This window comes from Dipodomys ordii, unplaced genomic scaffold (genome assembly GCF_000151885.1).
Source record: "Dipodomys ordii isolate 6190 unplaced genomic scaffold, Dord_2.0 Scaffold71, whole genome shotgun sequence".
NCBI lineage: Eukaryota > Metazoa > Chordata > Mammalia > Rodentia > Heteromyidae > Dipodomys > Dipodomys ordii.
In genome coordinates this window covers 1,189,452-1,215,968 of record NW_012267287.1, presented here as the reverse complement: position 1 = coordinate 1,215,968, position 26,517 = coordinate 1,189,452, and the positions used below count along the sequence as shown (strand labels likewise).

General features: G+C 47.1%; 1 protein-coding gene across 1 annotated transcript in view; it reads right to left on the bottom strand.

The window, feature by feature from the left end:
• The window catches only part of Whsc1 (Wolf-Hirschhorn syndrome candidate 1), a 59,111-nt gene that overhangs the window by 13,999 nt on the left and 18,595 nt on the right, over window positions 1–26,517 (bottom strand). The window contains exons 5-11 of the mRNA XM_013023874.1: window positions 21,165–21,309; window positions 17,175–17,290; window positions 12,770–12,851; window positions 11,677–11,801; window positions 2,093–2,224; window positions 1,316–1,439; window positions 369–604 (exon numbers count right to left, since the gene is read on the bottom strand). Of these exons, the coding sequence (XP_012879328.1) occupies window positions 369–604; window positions 1,316–1,439; window positions 2,093–2,224; window positions 11,677–11,801; window positions 12,770–12,851; window positions 17,175–17,290; window positions 21,165–21,309 (960 nt within the window). The remainder of the gene's footprint in view (window positions 1–368; window positions 605–1,315; window positions 1,440–2,092; window positions 2,225–11,676; window positions 11,802–12,769; window positions 12,852–17,174; window positions 17,291–21,164; window positions 21,310–26,517) is intronic.

Below are 26,517 nucleotides of genomic sequence, written 5' to 3'. Positions count from 1 at the left end.
AGCCAGCCCGGGCAGGAGAGACCGTGAGACTCCTATCTCCAATAAACCACCAGAAAACCGGAAGTGGCGCTGTAGCTCAAGTAGTAGAGTACTCTCCTTGAGCTGAAGAGCTGAGGGACAGCGCCCAGGCCCAGAGTTCAAGCCCCACGACCGACCAAAAAAAAAAAAAAAAAAAGCCAAAACAAAGCAAGTCCAAGCAGATGGCTCAAAGAGAGCCCCTCTTTAAAAATCACACATCCTGAAGATGGCATTTGAGGAGGGAAGAAGAGAGCGAAGTGCAGGTCCAGAAAAACTAGTGCCACGTCAGCAGAAAAAAGACAGGAGCTGCTGGTGACAGCCAAGGGACCACAGCCTCCGGCAACACTCACGTAAGCAAGCCCCGCCCCCCTTCCTCGCATCCTACCTTTTGAAGGCCGAGGGTTAGACGGGTTGGAGGCATGGCAGCTCACGCAGCTGTGTAGCGGACACCGGAAGCCCCGGCTCTCAAACACGGTGAGGGGGTACTGCTTCACACAGGCCTCGTGGTAAAACTTCCCACACTGAGTTACAACACAGCGCTTCACCTCTGTCTTGCTCTCCTTACACACGAAGCATGAGTGAATCCCTAACACAAGGTTAAAGGGGCAGAGAGGAAGGTATAAAGAAAAAGGATTAAATTGCCGCGAGAGGTGAGCGACTGGAGGAGGCGTGTGCGGCGCAGAGGCCGCTGCTGTCTCCGACCTTGCGGGCGGCCCAGGTGCTGTTCAGAAAATGCCAGCCTTGGGGCTACCTCTCGCCCTGAGCATCAGCTTCACCCGAGACACAGCAAAGTCACTGCACCGCTGTGGGCCGAGCTGCAGGAGCTTGCAGAGGCGGAGTTCTCTGCACCACAAAACTTCCTTCTCTTTGCTGGAAGTTGCCGCTAAGTGTGGTGAAGAGGCGCTATGGCACAGGCGCCAGGACATCCGGTGAGGGGCTGCTGAGGGCTGCCGGGCACATGGCTCTCCGGCCTGACGTGGCTGCAGGCAGAGCCAGCTGGGAGCAGAGGCCGCAGAGGGTGCAGCTCATCCTCCACTGGGACCCCAGCCCGCAGGGAGGCCTGAGCGCAGGCTGAGACACACCACTCTCCTAGGAGAGTGGTGTCCTCCGAACCCAACAGACACCTACAGTCCCAGCCCTGCCTGTAGGCTCAGGCCAGGCCGCTCAGAGGCAAGGGCATGACTCAACAAGCAGTAAAGCCTACACTTGCTGGACAGGCACCAGGAAAACAGAGGTAACGGCAGAGCCGGCGGGGGCACACGACGCAGGACCCCCAGCCTCCAGAGCCAGGACTTGCCTGAGGCACACTCGCGGCAGGTGAACCTCCCTTCCGGTCTCCGGGGCAGGCCGAGGCAGGAGAGGTGGAAGGCGCCGCAGCACGGGCCCTCGCACAGCAGCAGGCTGCCCGTCTTCTCACACAGCTGTAGGGACCAGAGGGGCCTTGAGCACACCTGGCCGGGCTTCTCCCACCCTCCTGACCACAAGGACCGCGCAGCTCTGTGTCTCACACGCAAAACCCCACTCTACTGCACACCACCAAATGCAGCCACCTGTACTGCCACACCCGGGAGGAGAGGATCAGAGCCAGACAGAGCGTGACAGAGAGGGGCCTGGAGCCTTCAAGGTCACCTTCCACGTATTTCAGATCAGTTGAGAATCAAGAAAACCTTCAATGTTGGTTGTGTTGTTTTTTTTTAAAACAGAGACCCACTGTTCCACAGGTGACAGGACCTGAGCTATGGACCAGTTCTCAAACGTGGACAAGTCAACTTCCACAGGATGTCTGGACTCTTCTCCCTCCTGGGCCTGGGGAGGGGCTGAGACTGAGGTGCAGCGGACGAGCGTGGGGAAGGGACACCCACCCAGGCCATGTCACCTCTCAGGCTGTGGCTGGCCTGCTCAGGGAGACCGCACCACCCCAGCACACGTGCCGGGCCACCCTTGGAGGGTGCCTCTGGCCAATCCCTTCCACGCCAGGTCTGGTGGGGGGCGGGAGCTAGGGAAGGGTGGCATGCTCTGCTGTCCCAGGCACCGGTCACTCTCACCGGCAGATCAGACGCTGCCTGCCCCTCACCTGACACACGTACTCCTTTTTGGCGGTTACTCCTCGTTCTGACTTTTTAGATGACGTGGACACTTCGGTCTGTGTTTCGTCTGCGCTTTCATATGGAGATTCCGAGGGCTCGTCTCCGGGGCTGTCCGAGACCTGGAGATGAAGGAGGTGGACGACAGTTCACTAGCCACAGAAAACAGTGGGTGGTCATGCCCTTTACACACCTGCCCCAGCCCCGGCTCCTGGGGTGGCACTGGGGATGCACACCACCCACCGGCTTTGGTGGGAATAGTCAGCAGAGCTGTGTAGAGAACTCAGAAACGGACTTCAAGTCGACTCAATAAGTACACATATGGATATGAGGAATATTCCTCTAAAATGAAGTAACTTATGAAAGCCCAATTTTCTCTACTAGATCAACAAAGGCAGGTTCTGAGATCAACATTCTGGCACTTTCTTAGCCAATCTGTTCAAGTCCAGATACCAAGTGTGCTCTTCTGGAAACGTTTTTTCTACACTGGTGGGAGCACTGATCCAAGAGTCAGGACAGACATCCAGACTTGCATAAGGACTGGATGCCTGTAGAGGCTCCCTGCCCTGGCCAGCGCTGGAGGCTAAGGTGCAGACCGTGAGCAGACCGGTGACTCCAAGGCCACAGGACATGGTCTCTTCTCCACTTCAGAGAGCATTAGTTAAGACTCGCACTCAACAAGCAGTAGTGATATTCAAAGGAGTATAACAAAACCTTCTGGCCTAATCCAGGCCTTTAAAAAAAAAACTAATTTTGGCATTAGATAAATAAAGATCGTAAACTAAATTTTGGAGATGTAACAGAAGAAAGTGTAAACTGCCTCTTGTGCACCTCAATAATCACACGTGATTAGGCATGGATTTGCCGTTTGCCGATGTACACAAGGCTAGATCCTGACACTGGGCCACAATGAGAAACAAAGCCAAACCCTACAAAGGAACATGACCGCTCCTGTGCCTCATCCAAGATTTAGCTCACTCTTCTGATTTAGCTCACTGAAGTTACAAGGAGTGGGAGAAGGAACAATCCTTGGTGTCTGGGGACTGGAACTCGCTGTTACAGTGGGCTGTCTTTCCAGAGGCTCCCATGGCTCCAGTGGAGTGGGGCAGGCTCCATGAGCACCGAGGGATGGGGGCTGAGGGACAAGCAGCCTTCTGGGCTGTTCTCTCACCTTGTGCAGGCAGGTGGAAACAGCATGAAGGGTGCCAGAGCAGAACAGTGTCACGAGGAGGCTACGGGGCCCCCTGCCCACCCTCGACCATCAGCTCCCCCCACCTCAACATCCAGAGAGAGGCAATTGGACATGCTTGGGTGCAGTGCCCAGCCATTACAGATGGGGTCACAGGTGGGGTCGGAGTGCTACTGCACCAAACAAATGGGCACTGGGCGACTGGGGAATCAGGAAGCAGCCAGTGGCCACAAGGGCCTGCTCAGAGAGAAGTGCCCATGGGTGCCCAAAGCCCAAAGAGAGGGCCTTCCACACAGATCCAAGCAAGAGAGCCAAAATGCTCCATCCACCAACCCAGCGCTTCCCTTATTGTGGCCAAAACAAATTTAAAAAAGAAAAAGTATGGAAAGAAAGACAGAAAACACAAACCAGTCCTGGGTCAGAGGAAGGAACAGCACCTTTTATTTAAGATTTACAGAAAGTTAGCACGTTTCCACTTGGAGATATTTCCTAAATTAACAAAGTTTGTTTTGAGGAAATAAAACACTGAATACAGATTTTGAATGGAAATATAAATGTTAATGACACACATAAGGCTCTTTTCCTGATGGAATCTGAGATCCACATACAAAATACAGACCTTACAATATCACAGTCCATGACAGGATTGCAGCAGGCCCCACCTTCACCCTCCAGCCCCCCAGCCAGTCAGGAGGGTCCCTCGGCTCTCTGCTCAGCAAACAACCTGCAAGGAGAGCCAAGCGTGCGCCTCATTCCAGCTGTGGGCTCCACCTCCACGCGCAACAGGCAGCAGGCTTACTCGGAGATGCCATTTGTGGGAGTGACACATCACCTGCCGGTCCCAACACAGTCCCAGATCTCAGTCTACGACATCTATGATCTACTCCACATCCAACAGGGCGAATTAGGAAAAAGAAAAGTAGCGACTGACCGGACACAGACTGTCAAGAACTTTCCTGTCGCTTCCCGCGTCCACCAAGGCCACATTTTGTGGCACTGATTTCCAAGCAGCTTAGTTCCTGACTTTCCAAAGTTTCCTGGAGTCTGAAAATACTTTCTCCCTCTATTCAGTATGTGACAGTGCGGAGTCACCTATCTGCCTTAGACATACACTGCTCCAGGGACAGGGGACGCAGCCTCCTCCATCTACCTCAGGGGCTTTCAAGATGGCTTCACCTCAACATGTGGCCAGCAGGCATCTTCCAAACACCTGCCAGGAGCAGTGTGGCCACCAGGAGGCTCGCCCCATGGCTGCCCCAGGAAGCCCACCCCGTTCACGTGCTGTTACACACATCGCGTTTTTAATGGTTTGACAAAACAAATCCCTTCACAAGTTGAATACTACATCATTTAAAAATACAATTACAGACCTTGAACAATAAATATTTCTATAAACCAACAATTGTTTTTTAAGTTATGCTTTTGCAAAGGAAAAATATGATAACTAGAAGTATTTCACAGAATGTTCGGGGTTTACAGATGGCAAGAATCCTGTGCTCAGCAGATATAATGAGCTTCAAATTAAAAGGACTAATCTCAGACAGGTCTTCCAAGTTAACATCACAGTGAAATATTGAGAGTGGAATTAAAATAATTTTAAAGTAAGTCATTCATCATCTAAAATTACTAAAATTCAGTTTTTTTTTAATTAAAATGACCCTTTGGGTTACATAAAACTAGAAGCTTCCCAGCTGCCCCTAAATGCTAGGGTAAGGTTGGGCCAGAAGTTACAAGAACACACGGAAGTGCGCGCGTGCACGCACACGCACGCACGCACGCACACACACATTCTAGCCCAGGGAGTGTTGTTGTGCTTCACCTAAATCTATGAGGCTTCTGTGGAGTCCAATAGCCTGAGGAGGACAGCAAGGGGTAAGGGCAGCTGTGGGCACGGTGGTCACGTCTACTGCTCCCACCAAGGCCTGGGCTGGCCGGTCACGGCAGCAGGCCACGTCTTGGTTTGGAGACTGCCAGTCTGCCTGGCTGGCATAGTTAAGCAGCCAGTTCAGGACCCCACCCTATTTCATTTCTATTTTCTGAAAACAGATTATCCCTAGATGATTAGCATGCTCAAAATCCCACCAAAGAGGTGCACAAAAAAAAATCAATAACTATGTAGGCTAGAAACAATTATAAACATGGACCTAGCATGGAACCACGCAGTTACATGGAAATCTGACAAGATGAGGCCCGTCATATTGTTACAGGGGTACCCTTGCTGGTAAAAATGCCCCTCAGAGTATGTCTCTCACCCTTCCTGTACAAGCAAGAAAAAGAATGCCAACCCAACTTTTTTTCCTGCTAACGACAGCCTATTTTTCTTCACAAGCAGACAAATTATAGTGAAATTTCTACTATTCTAGGTAAAACAATAAAAGCAATACCTGAAAAAAATCACAATCAGTATCATGTCTCCAAAAGTCCTAAAATAGACAGGAGTCAAGTATGTTTCTTAAAAACAAAAACCAAAAAACTTTATAGACGTCAGTAAGAAGCATATTAGGAAAGCCCTTCTGTGGAGTGGTATACAGTTTCTCCAGCAAAGGACAATTTAGACTTCTAATCTGAAAGATAAACAGCAATCCTTTGCAACTTTTTGTTTTTAGATTTTTAAAAACTGAGGTAATTCAACTATTGATTTTCAGAAGCATAATATGCTGCACATTTCAGAGTCTTGCAGAGAAGCTGACCTTCACAGCAGGACCTGAACTGGCCAGCCACTCTAATGGCTGCCTGGACAGAGTGCAGATCCTCAGAACTGGGACCGAGAAAGGAAGCCAGCGTGCTAAACCCATCCCAACAGTCCCATTTCTCACCTGCACTACAGACAGAGGAACTGTGGCTTCATGTGGCCTTCGTGTGGGCATCTCAGACCCACACAGGTCCCTGAGGTCAGCAATGAATTGCTCACCCAGAGCTCTGCTCATGCAGGTGGAAGGAAGCAAGGGCCTGCACAGGATGCACACAAGGACTTGAGGATGGACAGCAACTCAGATCAGCACTGCCCTTGACCACGCTGTGAAGCCCTGACCAAGCCCATGGTTCAGCCACTTTAGTTGTGCACAATTAGGTAATATGTTTTAAGGAAAACTGGATGCTAAGACAGAATCTGAATTCTTCTTTGTGGGGCATTTCTGCCACAGACCAGCAGGTGGCAGAGTCACCACCTATCACCTGGCCATGCCCACAGGCATCCAGAACCAACTGTGGGCTGAGGCGTGGGAGTTACTGATCTGCCATTAGGTGTTTTGGTTTTGCTGTTTTCTTCAGCCTTCTCTCTAGCATGTTCTGCCATCAATGATACCTCCCTCTGCCTCATCTGACCTCTGACCCCAGAGGACCCTGTCTTAAGTTGTCCTGTGCTTCCGTGTGAATTACTTCAACAAAATCCCAGAAATCAGACCGCAGTCTAAGACCTCCCTCCCACACAAGTGAGCTGCTCCCTGCTTCAGAGGCAAGGGACTGACAGATCCCTCCTGCATCACACAGGGCCCCTCCAAGTGAGGTCCTTTAAAGCTTTGCTTCCTGGGTGTGAAGCTTTGCTTAGGTTTCTTGGTTTCCAGGAATATCCTCTTAGCAACGCAGATGGAGCTAGATGAAAAGAGCACTAGAGTCTTGAGTGGCACCTACACCTAAAGGTGTCACGATTGGAGAGTGACACTCGCTTTTCGTCAGCTCTGAAGAAAAGCTGCTGGGAGGCAGGCGTCCGTGGGGAGGAGGCGCAGCGTCAGCGCCAGGGTCTCGGGGCCCAGCGCTCAGGCCTCTGTGCCAGGCTCGCTCTGGGGTGGCAGAGGGCTCACACTTTTACAGTAGCTACACACTCAGACACACTTCCCTCTCTGGAATGCCTGGCGTTTTACACGAGAGCTACCTATGCTCTCCAGGCAAACATGGTACACGAAGACGACCTGAACCAAGTCAGTGGGGGCCGCGGGACACTCCTCCGCATGGCCACACCATCAGTTCAACAGCTGTGAGGCTAGACATGGGCTGTTCTATTCGGGCGTCTTTAGGAAATAAGGAATTCCTGCAGCATAGTGCAGGTTTGTGCTCTTGACAAGCAAGCCGCTGCCTGGCCCACATGCCCTCCTTGGGAGGCTGAGGCCTACACCCTCACAAACTTTGCCACACAGGGGACTATCCCTCTCACTACCTCGATTCCCCCCCAGAGTGGGGTGGTGCCTCCCCTCAACCAAGGAATGCTGCACAATCCCCACTCCTGCCCCCACCCATGCCCCTGTGCTCGGCTGAGGGCTCCGTGCATGGCGTGAGCCCCACCAGGCCATTTCGAAGTCCTCACCCCCCTCATCAAGGAGGAAATGCCTGCCCACTGGCTGACCCATGATGCACCTGCACACGTGGCTGACCACCTTGCTTCACCATCCACTCAAAACTTGTCATGCAGTCATTTCAAGTGAAATCCCTTCGTATTTCAAGTTGGCATTTTTGCTTTTGGGAGACTGCCTGAACCAGGGCCATTTATATGCCATCAGTTTTTTTTATGCCCCCTCCCACTCCCTTTTTTAGTGTTTCTGAGAATGTTAAAAAGGCCTACTACTCTCTCTTTTGTGTCTTTTAGGAATAATGCAACTTAGCTCCTAGGACATGTCTGCCACCACGTCTCCCACTACATTTGAGCAGAGCCAGTGGGACAGCTCACCAGCCCATAGCTACAGTCCAGAATCCTACTACGTCACACAAACAAACCTAGGCCTCCTCCACTTTTGGGTTTATTTAGTCTCCACATGCACGATGTAATCAAGAGGATCACTCTTCATGCCAAAGCAACATTTATACTTTTAGATAAAAATGGAATGATGACTTTATTATTTTATTATACCATCGCGGTCACACAGAGCCATGGAGTCCTTGAAAGGCGCTGGACGCCCTAGTGTTTCACATGCTTGGAACGGACACTTTCACACAGGCAGCACACATCTGAGGAGTGCGTTGAGGGCAGCCAGGCACAGTTCGCGTGGCCCCATGTGTGGCAACAACTCTGACTCGAGCTGAAGAGGCGAGTGGAGCCTTTCCTCCCATGCAAACCGCGACACCTGGGCAGCCATGGAGGGCGCCTGCGGCCACGACACTCAGACGGGATGCCAGTGCTCTACAGAGGCCGCTCGGCTACGGCGGGCATGAGCAGCCATGGCGCTCCCTAGGCAGCAGCCATCGGATCGAGAGCGAATGGCTCACGAGACTGTAAATGGTATTTTTTTTTCCTAAAAATTTACTGTGTCTAGTGTCATAATAAAAGTGTTTAGTAAAAAAGGACAGATCCAAAACTCTTCCTGCCTTTTATGTTGGAAATTAGTTTAATATCTACAGTATTGAATACATTTCATTGGCAATGAGAATAGTTGAGGAGGACCTTCTAAATGTGTGCTGTTTGTTCTTTGTTTCTGAAAGAACAGATGCTGACATTTCTCCATAAAAATTCGGTAAGTTATGAACTAGAGGAAAAATGGCCTCTAACAGGAGTGCCCCTTCAATATGGTGTCCTGTCACAGCTCTGGGACGACGGATTGAAGGGCCTCCTTTTCCACCTGAAATCTACATTGATCACTGGAATATGAACGTGTTTCTGTTATGAGATGAATGTGATTGATTAAATGGCCTTGATTAGGTATCTTACCTTGGTCTTAAAATTTGTTATCTGTTTTCTTCATTGTATGTGTTTATTAATACCAATAAAAACAGATTATCACACATCTTCCATAAAATGATTGTGAGAGAAATGTCACTTAGTGTGTACGATGATACACCACCTGCAGCAGACATCTTGGGGAATTACATCACTCTAAGTGCGGTACAGGGCGGCTGAGTTCAAGTCCAACTTGACTGATGTGGGCTCCCATAAAAGCTGTTACCAGTGAAGGCGAAAAAAATAAGAATTTGCTCTACTAAGGGAACAAGAAATGAAGTTACAAAACACTTAAATCACATTAATTCCTTCACAGGCCTTTGTCATGCAAGTGTGCCATTTTAATCTAGTCTCGTCATGGGGTGATGTAATACCGTGTAATAATTATTCCAATGTAAATTCATTTATCACAGACATTTTTAAAGTATTTAAACCACAATAGGCCCTCCAATGTCTTATAATACCAATCTTTCCAAAAATACCCTCATTTCTCTCAATCAAGTTTGGTAAAAAGAAGGAATTATAAACATGCAAAGGAAGGGACCCACGGGGGCAAGCTGAGCCCCACGCGGCCCCTCTCAGGCTAGACCAGGACCAGCAGTCTCCAGGGTAGTTTGTGACACCACACTCTGCTGTGTCAGGAGGCACCTGGCCGTGTACATCTGTAAACACTCACTGCAGTCTAGTAGTAGACAAACCTATCCTTTCACCTAAAATGTTTTAATTAGCAGTCAAATTCTGTAAAAATAACTCCAATGGAAGATTAATATAAGCCACATAAAAATGGCCTAATGGAGAAGGCCTACTAACTTAAATAATGAAGAACAGAATGCACAAGGTAGGATCTGTCACCTTCAAAATGTAGGAAGATCTGTGAACTGAATGTATTTCGTCTATGGTATCAATGTACTTCATCACCTATCTGTCTCTGAAGTTGTGCAGAGCTAAGACCAATGAAGTGCAGTGATTATGACGTGCTTTCCTCTGCTGAGCCCAGCCTGGCCAGAGCCCCCTGGGCCTCTGCTCCCCCTCCCACCCTCCCAGTGCAGTGCACAACACTGATGCTTAGGAACAACTGGAAAGAACGTGCTGCCCTTCCCAGTGCGCTCTCTCTCTCTTCAGCAAGAGCACCAGACCTCAGCCAGGTAAGTGAACCAACATATGAGGCAAGAAAAATTCAATTAAAAAAAATTGACAAGGCTAGGGATGCAGCTTGGTGATAGATTACTTGTCTAGCCTGCATGCACAAGGCCCTGGGTCCACCCCAGCAACACACACCCACAAAACCTTATAGACATCTATACAGAGAGATATCTATAAATATATACATCTAGATCTATATCTACATATATATAATATAAAAACACAAACTTAAGTGAAAGGGCCTAAGAACAGAAACTTATCATTTTTAATATTCGTAGGTGGAACTGCAGATCACCTTCCATTTAACTTTCCAGTATGTGAAACACTTGGACAAGGAAAGATAAAAGGAAAACTAATTTATATAAAATTTGACTTTTTGTGTTTCAGGAGCTTCTGGATAGAAGCTCAGTGAAGAACTGAGTCTTTCCAAATGTAAGAAACGCTTAACTACACAAACCAACTGAGGCAAGCTGCAGTCCCTCATGTGTGAGCACTGTGATTAGTCTGACCAGTCAGTCATGGGAAGACCCGTGGAAGGGGCAGTCTATGTTTACACTGTCATTGGATTCAGATCTACTGAGTTCTCCATACACCCCACCAGACAGCCCAGGTCCCTAGTCCTCACGTTACTGGAAGGCTCAGTCTTCTTCAACGAGAAAACCATAGCAGAGGCCACACCAGAAGTGCTGCCTCTGCCCCAATAGCTAAAAGAGGGACTTTTCAGTCCCCGCCTCACTAACCTGTTCCAATAAAGGCCAAGGCTATCACTTCCTTCCAAATATAGAAAAACAGAACCTCAGTCTACAATGAGAAAAACAATCACCAGTATCAAAATAGAGAATTTTTAAATAAGCTCCATGAACAGTCACTAAAATTATGAAACCCAACTACTTCTAAACAAACAAAAAAACCCTCAATCCTGTCTTTTGTGGCCAGTCTGTGCTGTTTTTGGTGATGGCAGGAGACTGGGAAAGGCCATCTAATCTAGATGACAGTAACAACTTCTCTGCTATTCTCCTCTACGATGTAGCACTCCCAAGTCCAGAACCCACACAGGGTAGGGAATGGCAGCTCTCTGACCTGACTCCATCGTCAGGAATCTGAGACATGCCAGAACTCAAACGAATCAAACTTGAATGGAAGAAGATGAAGAAACCTTTGGCTTCTCCGCGCACCCATGAGCCCTTCATCCCACCCAGTGAGGATGTATGGTTGAGCAGTATCAGCACAACCACTGTGGTGGGATGTGTCAGAAGCGGTACAGGCTTCCTTTGCTGTGAGAAAATACAGTGTGTGGGCTTACAGACAAGACTACTTTACAACAGGCTGATTAAACAATTCATCTCCATCAAGACTGAAGGACACACGTACATTTGCGCATTCGACGTGTGCATGTATTTATATTCAATGTGCTCAAACACACAAATGGGTGTGCTACTTGTCCCTATTGATAAACTTTGGACAGGAAGACCTAAAACTCATCTACCCCTATGTGGATACCAATGCGATGCTTCTTATGTCTGTTCTTCACTCACACTGCAAGTTTGGTCACTAATGGCCTTCACAGAAATGCCATGGTATCATTATCATTAGTTTACCTCATTCTCAGTTAAGGATGCAGAAGGAGATGAACTTTTGTTAAACCCAAGAGCTGAAGACGTTGCTGCGGGAGCCCGATGTCGCTTCTTCAGTGGTTTGCATGCATCAGACAGATTTTTCGTTGCTGGAAAATAATTTTGTTTTATAAAGTAAAGTTTGAAGTGGTAAACCCTCAACCCATTTACTGATTTAAATTGCCTCTCAAATAAGAGCAAAAGATGAATATTCTAGGTTCCTCTTTCATACTAAGAATGTCATTTTTTATCTCTGTCACCTGGCTCCCCAAACCATCAACCCAGGCTCCATGCACATAGACCAATCCACACTGGGTTTCATATCCCCTGATGGATTATGCTGAGGAAAATTCCAGAAAGATTTCATCCATAAAGAAGTTCAGCACAAAACTCTAAAACAAAGTTTTAAGAAATGTAATTCTTTCGTATAATCAGTTCAGTATTTAAATTGATAATCTGAAAAAATTAGCTGATTTCTAAAAACCAGCAGAGCACCTCATGCAATGAGGGGAGCAGAGCACTCCCTCCTACTTTTCACTCCAGTATCCCTCATCTGTGTTCATTTTCCTTTAAGGATATGCCAGCTTCCTCTGATAAATCATCAGTGGATTTCAACACGGTAATTCATGAAAAGGTCAAAGGGTGTGATGACACCTTTTATTCTTTGAATAGCTATTTTTCATGTTTTAAGCTAGTCTTTTTGACAAGTGAGACAGAAACAACTAGTCATTACTTTTAGCCGTCAGTGTAGAACACCAGGGTCCTAAAGTCAGGTGGAATTTATAGTGACAACTGGTGCCCTCACGTAAGAGCCCTGTTAGGGATTTCATCACTCTGTAGTGAAATTTCAAGTTGAAAACAACAAAAATCGATAGTAATTTAATTAAATTTAACTGAATCCTTGCGATTTTCATGTTCCATAAGCCCTTCTTTCCCTGTCCTTGGCTCCAGCTGCACTGCTGTTTCCTCTCCTCCAGCTCGGCTCTCCTTTATCCTTTCTCCCTAAGGCCTGGACTGCGCCTGCTCCCCTATCAGCCGGAGCCCCCATAGTCAGCAAGGAAGACTCTGACACACGTACCTGCCTGGCTCTTCAAGGAGGCGGCTGCCTCCATGGCCTTGTAAGAGCTTGCTCTGGCTGTTTTGTCGGAGATCGTCTCTCTCTGTTATTAAATGGGGACAGAGAGGGAGAAAAGAATAAAGAAAACAAAGAAAAACATTCTTCTAATATGAAAGGACAGAATTTCTGAAATTTCTCACCACAAAATTTCCTGCTACACGGGCTGGGAAGGCGTCTCAGTGGTAGAGCGCTTGCCTTGCATGCATGAGGCCCTGGGTTATATTCCTCAGCACCACATAAGCAAAAAGAAAAAAGCTGAAAGTGGCGCTGTGGCTCAAGTGGTAGAGTGCTAGCCTTGAGCTGAAGAGCTGAGGGGCAGCGCCCAGTCCCAGAGTTCAGGCCCCACGACCGGACGCAAAAAAAAAATTTCCTGCTACATCTGCACATGCAAGTGGCCCAGCTGCCTAACCTCTGGATTTTTTCACACGATGGGCTGATCATTTGTGTGTGTGCCAGTCCTCAAGCTTGAACTTAGGGACTACGTACTCTCTCTGAGCTTTTTGGCTCAAGGCTAACTCTTTACCACTTGAGCCATAGCGCCTCTTCCAGCTTTCTGATGGTTAACTGTAGATAAGTATCTCACGGACTTTTCCTGCTCTGAATGACTTTAAACCATGATCCTCAGATCTCAGCCTCTTGAGTAGCTGGAATTACCAGCATGACCCACCAACACCTAACAAAAAATAAAAAAGAAAGAAAAAGTAGAAATAGAGATAGAATTTTTTGGGGGCGATTAGCTGTAGGTCTTGAACTCTAGGCCTGGGTGCTGTCCCTGAGCTCTTCTGCTCAAGGCTAGCGCTCTACCACTTGAGCCACTTCCCACTTTTTCTGTTTATGTGGTACTGAGGAATCTAACCTAGGGCCTCACCCATGTGAGGCAAGCGCTCTACCACTGAGACACCTTCCCAGCCCAGAAATATAAAAATTAAAAACAAAACAAAACACACTAGGCTGTGAGCAAGCCAAATAAAAACTCATACCCAGTGAGTCTTTACTTTTGATTTCTCTGGCTGGGAAGGAGGCTTAGTGGTAGAGTGCTTGTCTAGAATGCATGAAGCCCTGGGTTCGATTCCTCAGTACTACATAAACAGAAAAGGCTGGAAATGGCACTGTGGCTCAGGCTCAAGTGGTAGGGTGCTAGCCTTGAGCAAAAGCAGCCCAGGGACAGTGCACAGGCCCTGAGTTCAAGCCCCAGGACTGAGTTCAAGCCCCAGGACTGACCTCCCTTCCTCCCCCCACCCCAATTTTTTTTTTTTCTCTCACAACTGTGAACAGGAAAAGAAAGGAAAGAAGGGAAAGAGAAGAAAGGGAAGGGTAAGCGCTCTCCCACTTGATCTTGATCCACAGGGCCACTTCCAGTTTTCTAGTGGATGATTGGAGAGAAGAGTCTCAAGGGGGCTGGGAAGGTAGCTCAGTGGTAGAATGCTTGCCTTACATACATGAGGCCCTGGGTTCGATTCCTCAGCACCACATGAGCAGAAAAAGCTAGAGGTGGCACTGTGGCTCAAGTGGTAGAGTGCTTGCTTTGAGCTGAAGAGCTGAGGAAACAGCGCCCAGGCCCAGAGTTCAGGCCCCACAACCCAAAAAAAAAAAAAAAGTCTCATGGTTATTCTTGCCTGGGTTGGCTTTGAACCATGATCCTCAGAATTCAGCCTCCTGAGTAGCCAGAATTACAGGCATGAGACACTGGCACCTGGCAAATTTTCTTTTTTATAGTGTACTATTTTCTGAATTGTTAATAAAAACATTTCCACCTACATACTGTGAACTTTAATCTTCCAAATATTTAAGGCCACATATTTTTTAGAGATATATTTTTTCAAATACTACAAGGATGTCTTTCATTAGTCCATCAACACTAGTAAGTCACGGAAAGAAAATGTAGATGCTTAGAACCCTCTACAAAAATTAGTCCATCTGTCTCTTCAAGTTTCAAAAATCTCAGATTTGATAAAAGAAAAAGAGATTGAGAGTCTAGCTAATAGACTTGGGAGTAAGCCTAATTATTTGCTATAAAAAAGCTCAAGTGGGGCTGGGAAGGCGGCTCAGTGGTAGTGTTAGCCTGCATGCATGAGGCCCTGGGTTCGATTCCTCAGCACCACAAAAACAGAAAAAGCTGAAAGTGGCATGGTGGCTCACGTGGTAGAATGCTAGCCTTGAGCTGAAGAGCTGAGGGACAGCACCCAGGCCCAGAGTTCAAGCCCCACAACTGACAAAAAAAAAAGCTCAAATACTGGCTGTGAATGGGAAATTTCCCACTAAAGGAAAGCTATTTGAAGGAATAAACTGTGTTAACTTTGAGCAAGAAGTTGCTTTCGGTAAAGATATATAGAAATGATTTTATATAAATTTCAGGGCTGGGAAGGTGGCTCAGTGGTAGAGTGCTTGCCTGGCATACATGAGGCCCTGGGTTCAATTCCTCAATACCACATAAGTAGGAAAAGCTGGAAGTGGTGCTGTGGCTCAAGTGGTAGATCACTAGCCTTGAGCTGAAGACCTGAGGGACAGTGCCCAAGCCCAGAGTTCAAGCTCCACAATCGACAAAAAAAAAATTTCAGCCTGGTTCATGCCTGTCATCCTAGCCACTCAGGAGGCTGAGATCTGAGGATCATGGTTCAAAGCCAGACTGGGCAGTAAAGTCCATGAGACTCTTATCTCCAATTAACCACTAGAAAACCAGAAGTGGCTCTGTGGCTCAAGTGGTAGAGCACTAGCCTTGAGCTGAAGAGCTGAGGGACAGTGCCCCCCCCCAAAAAAAAAGTATTTCCTGCTATCTTCAATCTCGACTGACTGATTCACTGTAGATGTGACCAACGGCAAGGGCCCCACAGTACTGTGTTGGCCAGGCAGATACTGCAGGGGTCAACTGTTACCTTAAACTACAAACACAGCGAGGAAAAAGTAAGACACACAACCAGGTTCACAAATGTAATCCTAGCTCCTCAGGAGCCTGAGATCTGAGGATTGCAGTCAAAACCAGCCCTCAAAAGAAAGACTGAAACTTCCAAAATAAGCTGTTAAGTGAAACTGTGGCTCAAGTAGTGGAGCTGAGCAAAAAATGCTCAGGGACAGTGACCAGACCCTGAGTTCAAACTCCAGGAACAACATTAAAAAAAAAAAAGAATAAAAGAATAAAAATACACAGATGTGGTACATATAGTTATACTGCAACAAGACATAAATACGTGAGATTTATTTTATATTCCTCAAACTAACACAAAATAACAAAGGCAACTTAGTTAAAAGCAGTGAAAGACAGCATCAAGCTATCTTTTGGCACTATTTCTGAAAGTAACTTCAAATACAAAGAACAAAGTCTATTTAAATTCTCAGTTTGCAAAAAAGTGAACTAGACATCTGAAAAAGCTGAAATAAATGGTGTTTGGAAAGGGCTCATATTTACTACATATCTGAGCATCACCTGATAGACAGAATATCCAGTTTCTTTGTCTACATGAATCCTGGTAAGCTACATTCCCTTCCAGGTACTAGGCAAACTGTCAGATGCTGAGGATATACAACAGGCTTAAGGTCTCGAGCTGCACATGTATTTGCTCTGAGCTGTCCCTTTTTTGGGACATCAGTGCTGCTGAATCTATCTGCCCAAGATTCCCAGTGAGTAAACAAGATCATGAATTACTAACAAAGTTAGTTCATAAAATCTGTTTCTGATGAATTCTGTAACTATTTTTATTGAAGTATTCAAATATATATGATTTTCATGTTACCTCATTATTTACACATTATAAGCCCTATAGACTTTCTTTTCCAGTATTGGGGACTGAAGTAGGGCCTAGAGAACACTCTTCTACTGAGCTATACCCTACTAACCTAATTTTACCCATTCTGAATGTCAAAACATTTGGATGCTATATTCTTTTTTTTTTTAAGATTAAGAACAAAGAGAAGCACTTATCTTTGCATAACTTTTTAAAAATATTTTTAAATATTTTTTTTGTTGGTCAGTTGTGGAGCTTGAACTCTGGCCCTGGGCGCTGTCCCTCAGCTCTTCAGCTCAAAGCTAGTGCTCAACCACTTGAGCCACAGCACCACTTTTTTTTGCTTATGTGGTGCTGAGGAATTGAACCCAGGGCCTCATGCGTGCCAGGCGAGCGCTCTACCACAGAGCCACCTTCCCAGCCCCTGGTTTTTACTGTAATTGTAACAGTAATGTGCAGAGGTGGAGTCTGCAGTCCTGAATCATCAGGAGGGTAGTAAGTGTGTGCTTTCTCCAGCAGCCTCATCAATGGGCCTTCACACTACAGCACCCTGGGAAGGGCCTCAGAGCCTCTGTCTGCCTCACTTCTGGGTCACAAGAATTACATGGCAAGTGTTCTTATGGGGCAGGCAAACCAAAAGCAATTACCTTCCGAAGACCGTGTTTGTCTATCCTGAGTCTTTTCCTGGGTGTGTCCACATCGACATCTTCTGGAGGGTCCTCTGTCCTCTTTGTGTGATTTCTTTTTTTCCCACTGACGTTACCTGGAAATAAGGAGTGGAGGTGGGAAGATACATGAAAACCACTGCCAGTGCTGCCTTCCAGTATACTACCAATGCTTCTCGCAGTTACTGTACACGTAGCCACACTGCTCATTTCCAGGCCTGTGTTTATTGGATCAAACCTCTTCACAGTAAAAAACTAGGGACTAAAGTACTTTGATCTAGTTATTATTACGGTGGTATTTATTACATTTTCATTTTGATGTACTATAGCATTGAATTTAAATATAAGTGCTTTGAAGAATCATTTACTGCTGAGGCTGGTAGGTTACTCCAACAATTGGGAGGCTGAGGCAGGAGGATCAAGTTTGAAGCCAATATGGGCTACACAGCAATACTCCTTCTTGCTTGCTTGCTTGTTTGCTTTTTGTTATTGTTGTTTTGCCAGGCCTAGGACTTGAACTCAGGGCCTGGGCACTGTCCCTGAGCTTTATTTGCTCAAGGCTAACATTCAAGCACTTGAACCACAGCACCATTTCTGTGTATGGTGCTAAGGAATTGAACCCAGGGCTTTATGCATGCTAGACAAGCATTCTACCACTAGGCCACATTCCTAGGGCCACAGCAATACTTTTTTTTTTTTTTTTTGGTCATGGGGCTTAAACTCTGGGCCTAGGCACTGTCCCTCCGCTCTTCAGCTCAAGATGAGCACTGGACCATTTGAGCCACTGTACCATTCTGGTTTTCTGGTGGTTTATTGGAAATAAAGTCTCACAGACTTTGCTGCCCGGGCTGGCTCTGAACTATGATCCTGAGATCTCAGCCTCCTGAGTATAGCTAGGATTAGAGGCGTGAGCCACTGGCGCCAGGGTTAGCCTTTCTTGAAAAAAATAAAAATCAAGGGCTGGAAAGGTGGCTCAGTGGTAGAGCGCTTGCGTTGCATGCATGAGGCCCTGGGTTCGATTCCTCAGCACCACATAAGCAAAAAGAAAAAAGCCAGAAGTGGCTCTGTGGCTCAAGTGGTAGAGTGCTAGCCTTGAGCTGAAGAGCTGAGGGACAGCGCCCAGGACCAGAGTTCAAGCCCCACAACGGACCAAAAAACCAAAAAAAAAAAAAAAAGCTCGGTGCTGGTGGCTCACACTGTAAACCTTGCTACTTAGGAGGCTAAGATCTGAGGATTGCAGTTTGATGCCAGCCACAGGAGGAAAGTCTATAAGAATCTTATCTCCAATTAATCACAGGAAAAGTCAGAAATGGCACTGTAGTTCAAGTGGTAGAGTGCTAGCTTTGAGCAAAAGAAGCTCAGGGTCAGTGCCCAGGCCCTGAGTTCAAGACCCAGGACTGGCAAAAAAAGAGTTCCTATGTGTTTCCTTGGCTTGCCATAAATTAGAAATACCCCAGAAAAAGCTGGCACCAGTGGCTCATGCCTGTAATCCTAGCTACTCAGGAGGCTGAGATCTGAGGATCGTGGTTCAAAGCCAGCCCGGGAGGAAAGTCTGTGAGACTCATCTCCAATAACTACTAGAAAGCCACAGGTGGCACTGTGGCTCAAGTGGTAGAGCGATAGCCTAGAGCTGAAGAGCTGAGGGATAGTGCCCAGGCCCAGAGTTCAAGCCCCACGACCAAAAACAACAACAACAACAACAAAAAACCCTCTAACCCCACAAAAAAAAAAAAAATAGCACTGACCTAAAAAAAAAAAAAAAAAGATAGAAGACAAAAGTGCGAATTCTAGAGATAATTTGAACCTGCAGTATTTTTTTTTTTAAACAAATCCTGGCCAGGTGTGGGTGGCTCACACCTGTCATCCTAGCTATTCAGGAGGCTGGGGACTGTGGTTCAAAAAGCCAGCCCAGGAAGAGGCGGCAGAGTAGAGGACAACAGCAGACATTCAGCCTGCACTCGAGGCACCAGGACCAAGTAGCCCAGCAGACTCACGAGAATGTCATCACTTGGTTTTCCCTCATTAGCTTTGTGCTCCCATTTACTGGTGAGCCTCAGGTTTCCCACCACAGAGTAGTTCTCAGTCCTTTCCGAAGGTATACCCTGTTCTGAGCACCGCCCCTTCACCTGGGGGGGGGGGCGCCAGGCGTCCACACAGACGTAAGCAACAGGCACCAGTGACACACACCTGTAACCCTGCCCACTCAGCAATATCATGTTCAAAGCCAGCCTGGGCAGGAAAGTCCATGAGACTCATCTCCAATTAAGCACCAAAAAACTGAAAGTGGAGCTATGGCTCAAGTGGTAAAGCACCACTCTTTGAGCAAAAAAGCTGAGGAACAGCGCCCAAGCCCTGAGTAGAAGCCCCAAGACCAGCACAAAAAAGGAAGGGAGGGAGGGAGGGAGGGAAGGAGGGATAAAAAGAAAAAAAAGAAAAAGAAAAGAAGAAAGCAACATGGACATCGGGCTTCCAGCACTGAATGGACCTGACAATTGGCAGTGATCTCTGAATTAGCACCAGGGCTGCCTAGAAGGTCAGGGTCAAGGCCATCCAAGAACCAAACACACCTAAAACACCCCAAAGCTGGACACTCGCATCTACTGCGTGAGGACAGCTTCCCATCTTAGCATCAACGGCAAAATGTGACACCCACAATCAAATACACTTTTTCTTCAGAGAACCTGACCTGGCTGCAGGAATGATCGGCTCTTCTTTAAATATACCAACCATTAAAAAGAAATGCCTTCCTAGATTTAGTGTACTGCTGCAGGGTGAGGTGACCTTGCCTTTAAAGAAAAACCCACGAACCCTAAACATTCATGCTACTTTAGATCAGAGAGTCTGAGCAGAACTCAGGATTAATCTAAGGAGGTGGTGAGGAGATCCAGCAAGTCCTAGACCAGGCCCCGGGCGTGCGCCACATGGAGTGCTGCAGGGGGAAGGTTCCTGTGCAGGCTTCTGCCTTCCTCCTAGCTATGTCTTCTAATTCTTAGGCCACTCCAAAACTCAAACAATCCAGACACAGCTATTGCTGTTGTTATTTCCGTGGCGGCTTGGGATTTAAACTCAAGGTCTTAACGCTCATCAGGCAGGCAGGCACGCTATCACTGGAGTCATGCCCTCAGACATTGTTCTAAGCTTTCAAATAACCTCTCTAGTTTTTTTCCCAGGCTGACCTAGACCACAATCTTTCTAATCTCTGCCTCCTGAGTTGCTGGGGTCATAGGCGTGAGCCACAGCACCCAGCACTTACCCGAGCACATTGTTAGTACCTACTCTTAGATTAAAATGGTGGTTTTCGGGCTGGGAAGGTGGCTCAGTGGTAAAGTGCTTGCCTCGCGTGCATGAGGCCCGGGGTTCGATTCCTCAGTACCACATAAGTAGAAAAAGCTGGAAGTGGTGCTGTGGCTCAAGTGGTAGAACACTAGCCCTAGCTGAAGAGCTGAGGGACAGCGCCCAGGCCCAGAGTTCAGGCCCCATGACAGACCAAAAAAAAATAAAATTAAAATTAAAAAATGGCAGATTTCCACACATGGTGTGTCCAAGCCCACGGAAATCACAACTGATCACTATCACACATCCTCTCCAAGTCTTACAGCCTTGTGTCACTCACCTCACCACTGCCCAAAGCAAAGCAGCACTTTTGTATTTTTTTTAACTCAAAACCTAGGAAGAACAAAAAGATACCCAAACCGAAGATCAATCTACCACTTCTCAAGTAATCAGACCAGGCACTGCCACTCCAGGCTGAGCTCCTTACTTGTGGAGGCGGCCCCTCGTGAGGGCACAGCAGAAGCAGACACAGAATACAGGCCTGATTTATCCCTCCAAGCTAAGAGTGCTACGAAGCTGCCCGGCTCCCTTCTGTTCTCTTCTACACAACTCCTCCAGCTGTGTTTGCTACGTGTTTGCTACGTGGCTACCTTCCACACATCTATCTAAGCAGAGAACACAGCACAGTGGTAGGTTTACCAGCGTCTTCTTCACCCTGGGCAGACGTCACTAGGGCAAACTTGGTGTTATAGCGTGCTTTCTGCTTTTCATTCAGCATGTTCCACTGGGATCCAAGCAGTTCTTCAATCTCCTCGCCTGCGGCATCTGGGTGCTCTGCCACTACCTGTTAAATCGAGGAAAGAAAAGAAAAAAAATCAATATATATCCTACAAAATTAAGAAAAGTGGGGGAGGGGGAGGGTTGGGTGAGGATCCTGATAAGAGGTGACATTAATCAAGACATGCTGTGTTCATAAACTGCTTGTTGAATGGCAATGCCTCTGTACAGCTTAAGGTAATAAAAATGAGCCGGGTGCTGGTGGCTGATGCCTATAATCCTAGCTACTCAGGAGGCTGAGATCTGAGGATTGCGGTTCAAAGCCAGCCTGGGCAGGAAAGTCCATAAGACACATATCTCCAATAAACCACTAGAAAACCGGAAGTGGCGCTGTGGCTCAAGCAGTAGAGAACTCGCCTTGAGCTAAAGAGCTGAGTGATAGCGCCCAAGCCCAGAGTTCAAGCCCCACGACCAACCAAAAAAGAAAAAAAGATAATAAAAGTTTTGGGGTTTTTTTATCGGTCATGGGGCTTGAACGCTGTTCCCTGAGCTCTTCAGCTCAAGGCGAGTGCTCTATTGCTTGAGCCACAGCGCCACTTCCGGTTTTCTAGTGGTTTTATTGGAGATAAGAGTCTCACAGACTCTCCTGCCCGGGCTGGGTTTGAACCGCAATCCTCAGATCTCAGCCTCCTGAGTAGTTAGTATTACAGGTGTGAGCCACTGGTGCCCAGCAATAAAAAAATGTTTTTAAGTCAGAATGTTTTATGATGTGCAAAAAAGTGACTGGAAATTCAAAGGTCAGTAATCATAAACAGAATGTCATTGGAACTTGGCTACAGCCTTCACTGATGTCCTGGTGGTTTTCACAATGTTATGTTTCACAACATTTTCAAGACCCTGTGAAAATCTGTCAAGTGAGAAGGAGCACTAACTAGCACATTTTAGATGCCGGCCATGTTCCAGAACTGGCTCCTTTACTGAGAAGTTTTGTGAAGGTGTCATCTCTACCTCTCCTGTGTGAAATAAGGGCAGAAACAACTCACCTGGCAGGGTAAGCCATCAGGAGGCTAATATTGGCTGATTACCATCACCACATAGCTGAACCACCTACCCAACCACCACAGTAACCCATCCCCACACCCCAAAGCCTCCGCTCCCTGTAGACCACTTCCCTACAGCCTTCGAAGGCCTCCACCAACTGCCCTCCTGCTGCCTAAGTGGGTCATATGTCTGTTCCCTCTCTTGCCCTCTTGCCTTTTAGCTGGACAGCAAAACCCCGACCAATATCTACCACCTGCCTTTCCAGATACAGTGAACACCACCTCCCACCGCGACAGGCTGGAGAGGATGCCCTTCTCCCGCTCTGGCCCTTCCGCTAAAACAGTGCTCTTCCCAGGACCCCACCATTACCCCACCCCTGCCTGGGCATTCCAAGGCCCACATGCAACTTAATTCCAGTGCTTATTCATTCATGATTTTAGCCAGGCAGGAATCTGTCTCCTGACTTCCACCTCATCCACTACATCCAAATCACGGCCCTCAACGCCCGAGATGCCAGGATCAAGGCCTTACCACCAGCCAAGTTTGCAAGCAAGACCTCCGCTCCACAGGGCACATTCAACTTGTGGACCCACACCCTCCTTGGCCACCTGCCTCTGTCCTGATGCCTCTTACCACCCACCTCTGGCCCAGCCTCTCAACTAGGGTGAGTCCTTACCTACCTCATTAAACAAGATTCCCTAAATCCCTACTCTTCTTCTTGCTTCCATCTCCTGCCTCTCCCAACCCATACCAAAGGTCAGCAATGACAGCCCTGCCCACACGTGAGACAGAACCACTGCTCTCCCTTGGCTTCTGAGACCCCGATCTCTAGAGGTGACTCTCCCCCATCAGTCCCCGTAGGCTCCATACTCCCCCCTCAAGCCCTCTTCTCCCTGACCAGGCTCAACCGTACATCCTTACAGGTTTCTACTAGCATACTTCTGAGAAGTATTTCTAAAATACTCTGCCAGGAACAGCAGCCACCATCCCTAGACCAGGGTACTTCTTCTCTGCTCTGTTTTTCCTCTCTCAGCATCTTATGCAAAAAAGGGAGCGGAGAAAGTGTTAAAATCTAGGTAAGGAAGACAAGTGCTGACTCATGATGCCTCTATCGTGGGATGGTGTCAAAGCGATACCCATTACACTTGGAATCGGGTCCTCTCTCACCACGCTGAGCCGAGGCAGTAAACGCAGCTTCCAGGCAGGTCTGAGGTCCTGGGAAAACCAAGCTCCACAGAGTGCTAGAGGGCTGAGTGTGATGCCGTTTGTTCAGCGAGTTAGATGCAGTCAGCGCACTTGCCACTAAGTAGATTTCCAGTTGACAATAGGTTTAGCGGAAGATGACCCCACCATACACGGAAAAGTACCTACAGAAGCTGGGTGACGGTGGCTCACACCTGTAATCCTAGCTACTCAGGAGGCTGAGATCTGGGGGTCGCAGTTCAAAGCCATCCCGGGCAGGAAAGTCCATGAGACTCTATCTCCAATAAAAACCACTAGAAAACCGGAAGTGGTGCTGTGGCTCAAGCGGTAGAGCACTCGCCTTGAACTGAAGAGCACAGGGACAGCGCCCAGGCGCAGAGTTCAAGTCCCATGACCGACCAAAAAAAAAAAAAAAAGTACCTACAGAATGATGGCTACATGTTCCAAACACACATACAGACAAATACGAGCCCAGTCCCTACTCCCTTTCTTTCTGCCCGCATCACCTTGCTAGTACAGGCAGTGCCCACAAACCTGTAAGCTTAATCGAGTCAACTGTCGAGCAGGGGTAGTTTATACTCTCAAGAACGAAACTATGAATAAAGGATACAATTTTGCAAATAATATAATTGCAAGGTAAGCACTCAATAATAAACTATTCTTTTATTTTTAGCAAGCTATTTCAAACATACCACAAAATATTGAGAATAAACAAAATGAATGTGGGAAACCAAATGCTCGCAGGCCTGCACAGCTAACTAAAGCATGAGCAGTACTCTTCTAGACTACCGCTCCTCACAGCTTGTCCTACAGGCTGCACCCTTCCTTGGGTACACCTTTTCAGAGCTCACTTTTTTGCCTTTAGACTTCAGTGAAGAGTTCTGTGGTACCCATACTCTCACAGACTAACAGACACCATGAGCCCACCTGTTGGTACGCATGGCCCTAACGAACCCATGCGGTCTACGGAACCAGTGTCATTTGGAGAAACGGTGAGACTTCTCAGCCCAGGCTGTGAAGGACATCACTTTGCTCTCTCTTGGATTACCCTCTTGGTGGGAAACCAACCCTCTGTCACGAGGACAGCCCAGTAACCCTGAGGCACCCAGACAGTACATCTTCTGGCTCTAGCTGACACCTTATGGCAACCTCAAGCAACCCTAAGGCACAGCCATATGGCAAAGACATTCCTAAATTCTTGACCCGCTGAAAACTGTTGTTTTAACCTGTTAGTTTGGAGGTAACTTGTTTGATATCAATATGTAACTAAAAAGGCATCTACAACTGAGACAAGCATTGGTTCAATATAAGTGGACCTATGAATATTAGAATCTGAGCCAGATATGTAGCCATGCTCAGTACTAGGGAACTGAGGCAGGAGGACCAATCACTAGTTTGAGGCTAGTCTGGGCTATCTAGTAAGATTCTGTCTCAAGAATCAGGGTAAGTAGAAAAGGTTTTAAATGAAAACTCAGGCCAAAAAGAATTTGCTAGACAACATTATCTACCCCAAGCTCCTAGAGCTGATTAATAACTTTGGCAAAGAAGCAGGATACAAAATCAACCCACGGCTGGGCACTGGTGGCTCACGCCTATAATCCTAGCTACTTAGGAGGCTGAGATCTGAGGATCACGGTTCAAAGCCAGCCCGGGGCAGGAAAGACCGTGAGATTCATCTCCAATAAACCACTAGAAAACCAAAAGTGGCACTGTGGCTCAGGTGGTAGAATGCTCGCCTTGAGCTGAAGAACACAGGGACAGCACCCAGGCCCAGAGTTCAAGCTCCACGACCAACCAAAAAAAAAAAAAAAAAATCAACCCTCAAAGATCAGTAGCTTTTCTGTATACCAACGAAGTACAGTAAGAGAAGGAAATCAGGAAAATAAATTCCATTTGGAATAGCCTCCAAAAAAAAACCATAAACTAGGAATAAATATAACCAAGGAAGCCAAACTACAAAAATCTCAAGAAATCAAAGAAGGGGCTGGGAAGGTGGCTCAGTGGTAGAGCGCTTGCCTTGCATGCCTGAGGCCCTGGGTTCGATTCCTCAGCACCACAAAAGCAAAAAGAAAAAAGCCGGAAGTGGCGCTGTGGCTTAAGTGGTAGAGCGCTAGCCTTGAGCTGAAGAGCTGAGGGACAGTGCCCATGACCAGACCCCCCCCAAAAAAAAAGAAATCAAAGAAGATATTAAGAAATGGAAAGACCTCTTACGATCGTGGATAGGTAGGATTAATGTCATGAAAATTGCCACACTGGGCTGCAAAGGTGGCTCAGTGGTAGAGCGCTCGCTTTGCATGCATGAGGGCCTGGGTTTGATTCCTCAGCACCACATAAGCTAAAAGAAAAAAGCCAGAAGTGGCGCTGTTGCTCAAGTGGTAGAGCACTAGCCTTAAGCTGAGGAGCTGTGGGACAGGGCCCAGGCCCAGAGTTCAGGCCCCACGTCTGGACCCAAAAAATAAAATAAAGAAAGAAAATGACCATAGTGCCAAAGGTAAGCTACAAAGTCAATGCAATCCCCATCAAAATCCCAATGAGATAGAGACAATTACTGAGATAAGAAAAAACAATCCAAAATTTAATATGGAACAAGGAGATTTCAAATAGCCAAAGCAATTTTAGGCAAAAAAAGGAAAAAAGAAAAAGCACAGCAATGCTTGTGGTATCACAATCTCAGACCTCAAGCTCTACTTCAGAGCTTTAATAACAGCTTGGTACTAGCACAAAAACAGGCCCGAAGATCAGTGGAACAGCCTAGACAACCCAGAAATAGAGCCATATATACTTATAGTCATCTGGTATTTGACAAGGGAGACATGGATAGGCTCTTCAATAATTAGTGTTGAGAAAACTGGACATCCACATGTAGAAAACTAAAATAGAATCCCTATTCATCTCCATGTACCAATATCAACTCAAAGTGGATCAAAGACCTCAATGTCAGAACTGAAACTTTGAAATTAATGCAAGATGTAGTAGAAGAAAACATTAGAAACATTACTATAAGCACAGGCAGAATTTTTTTTTGGGGGGG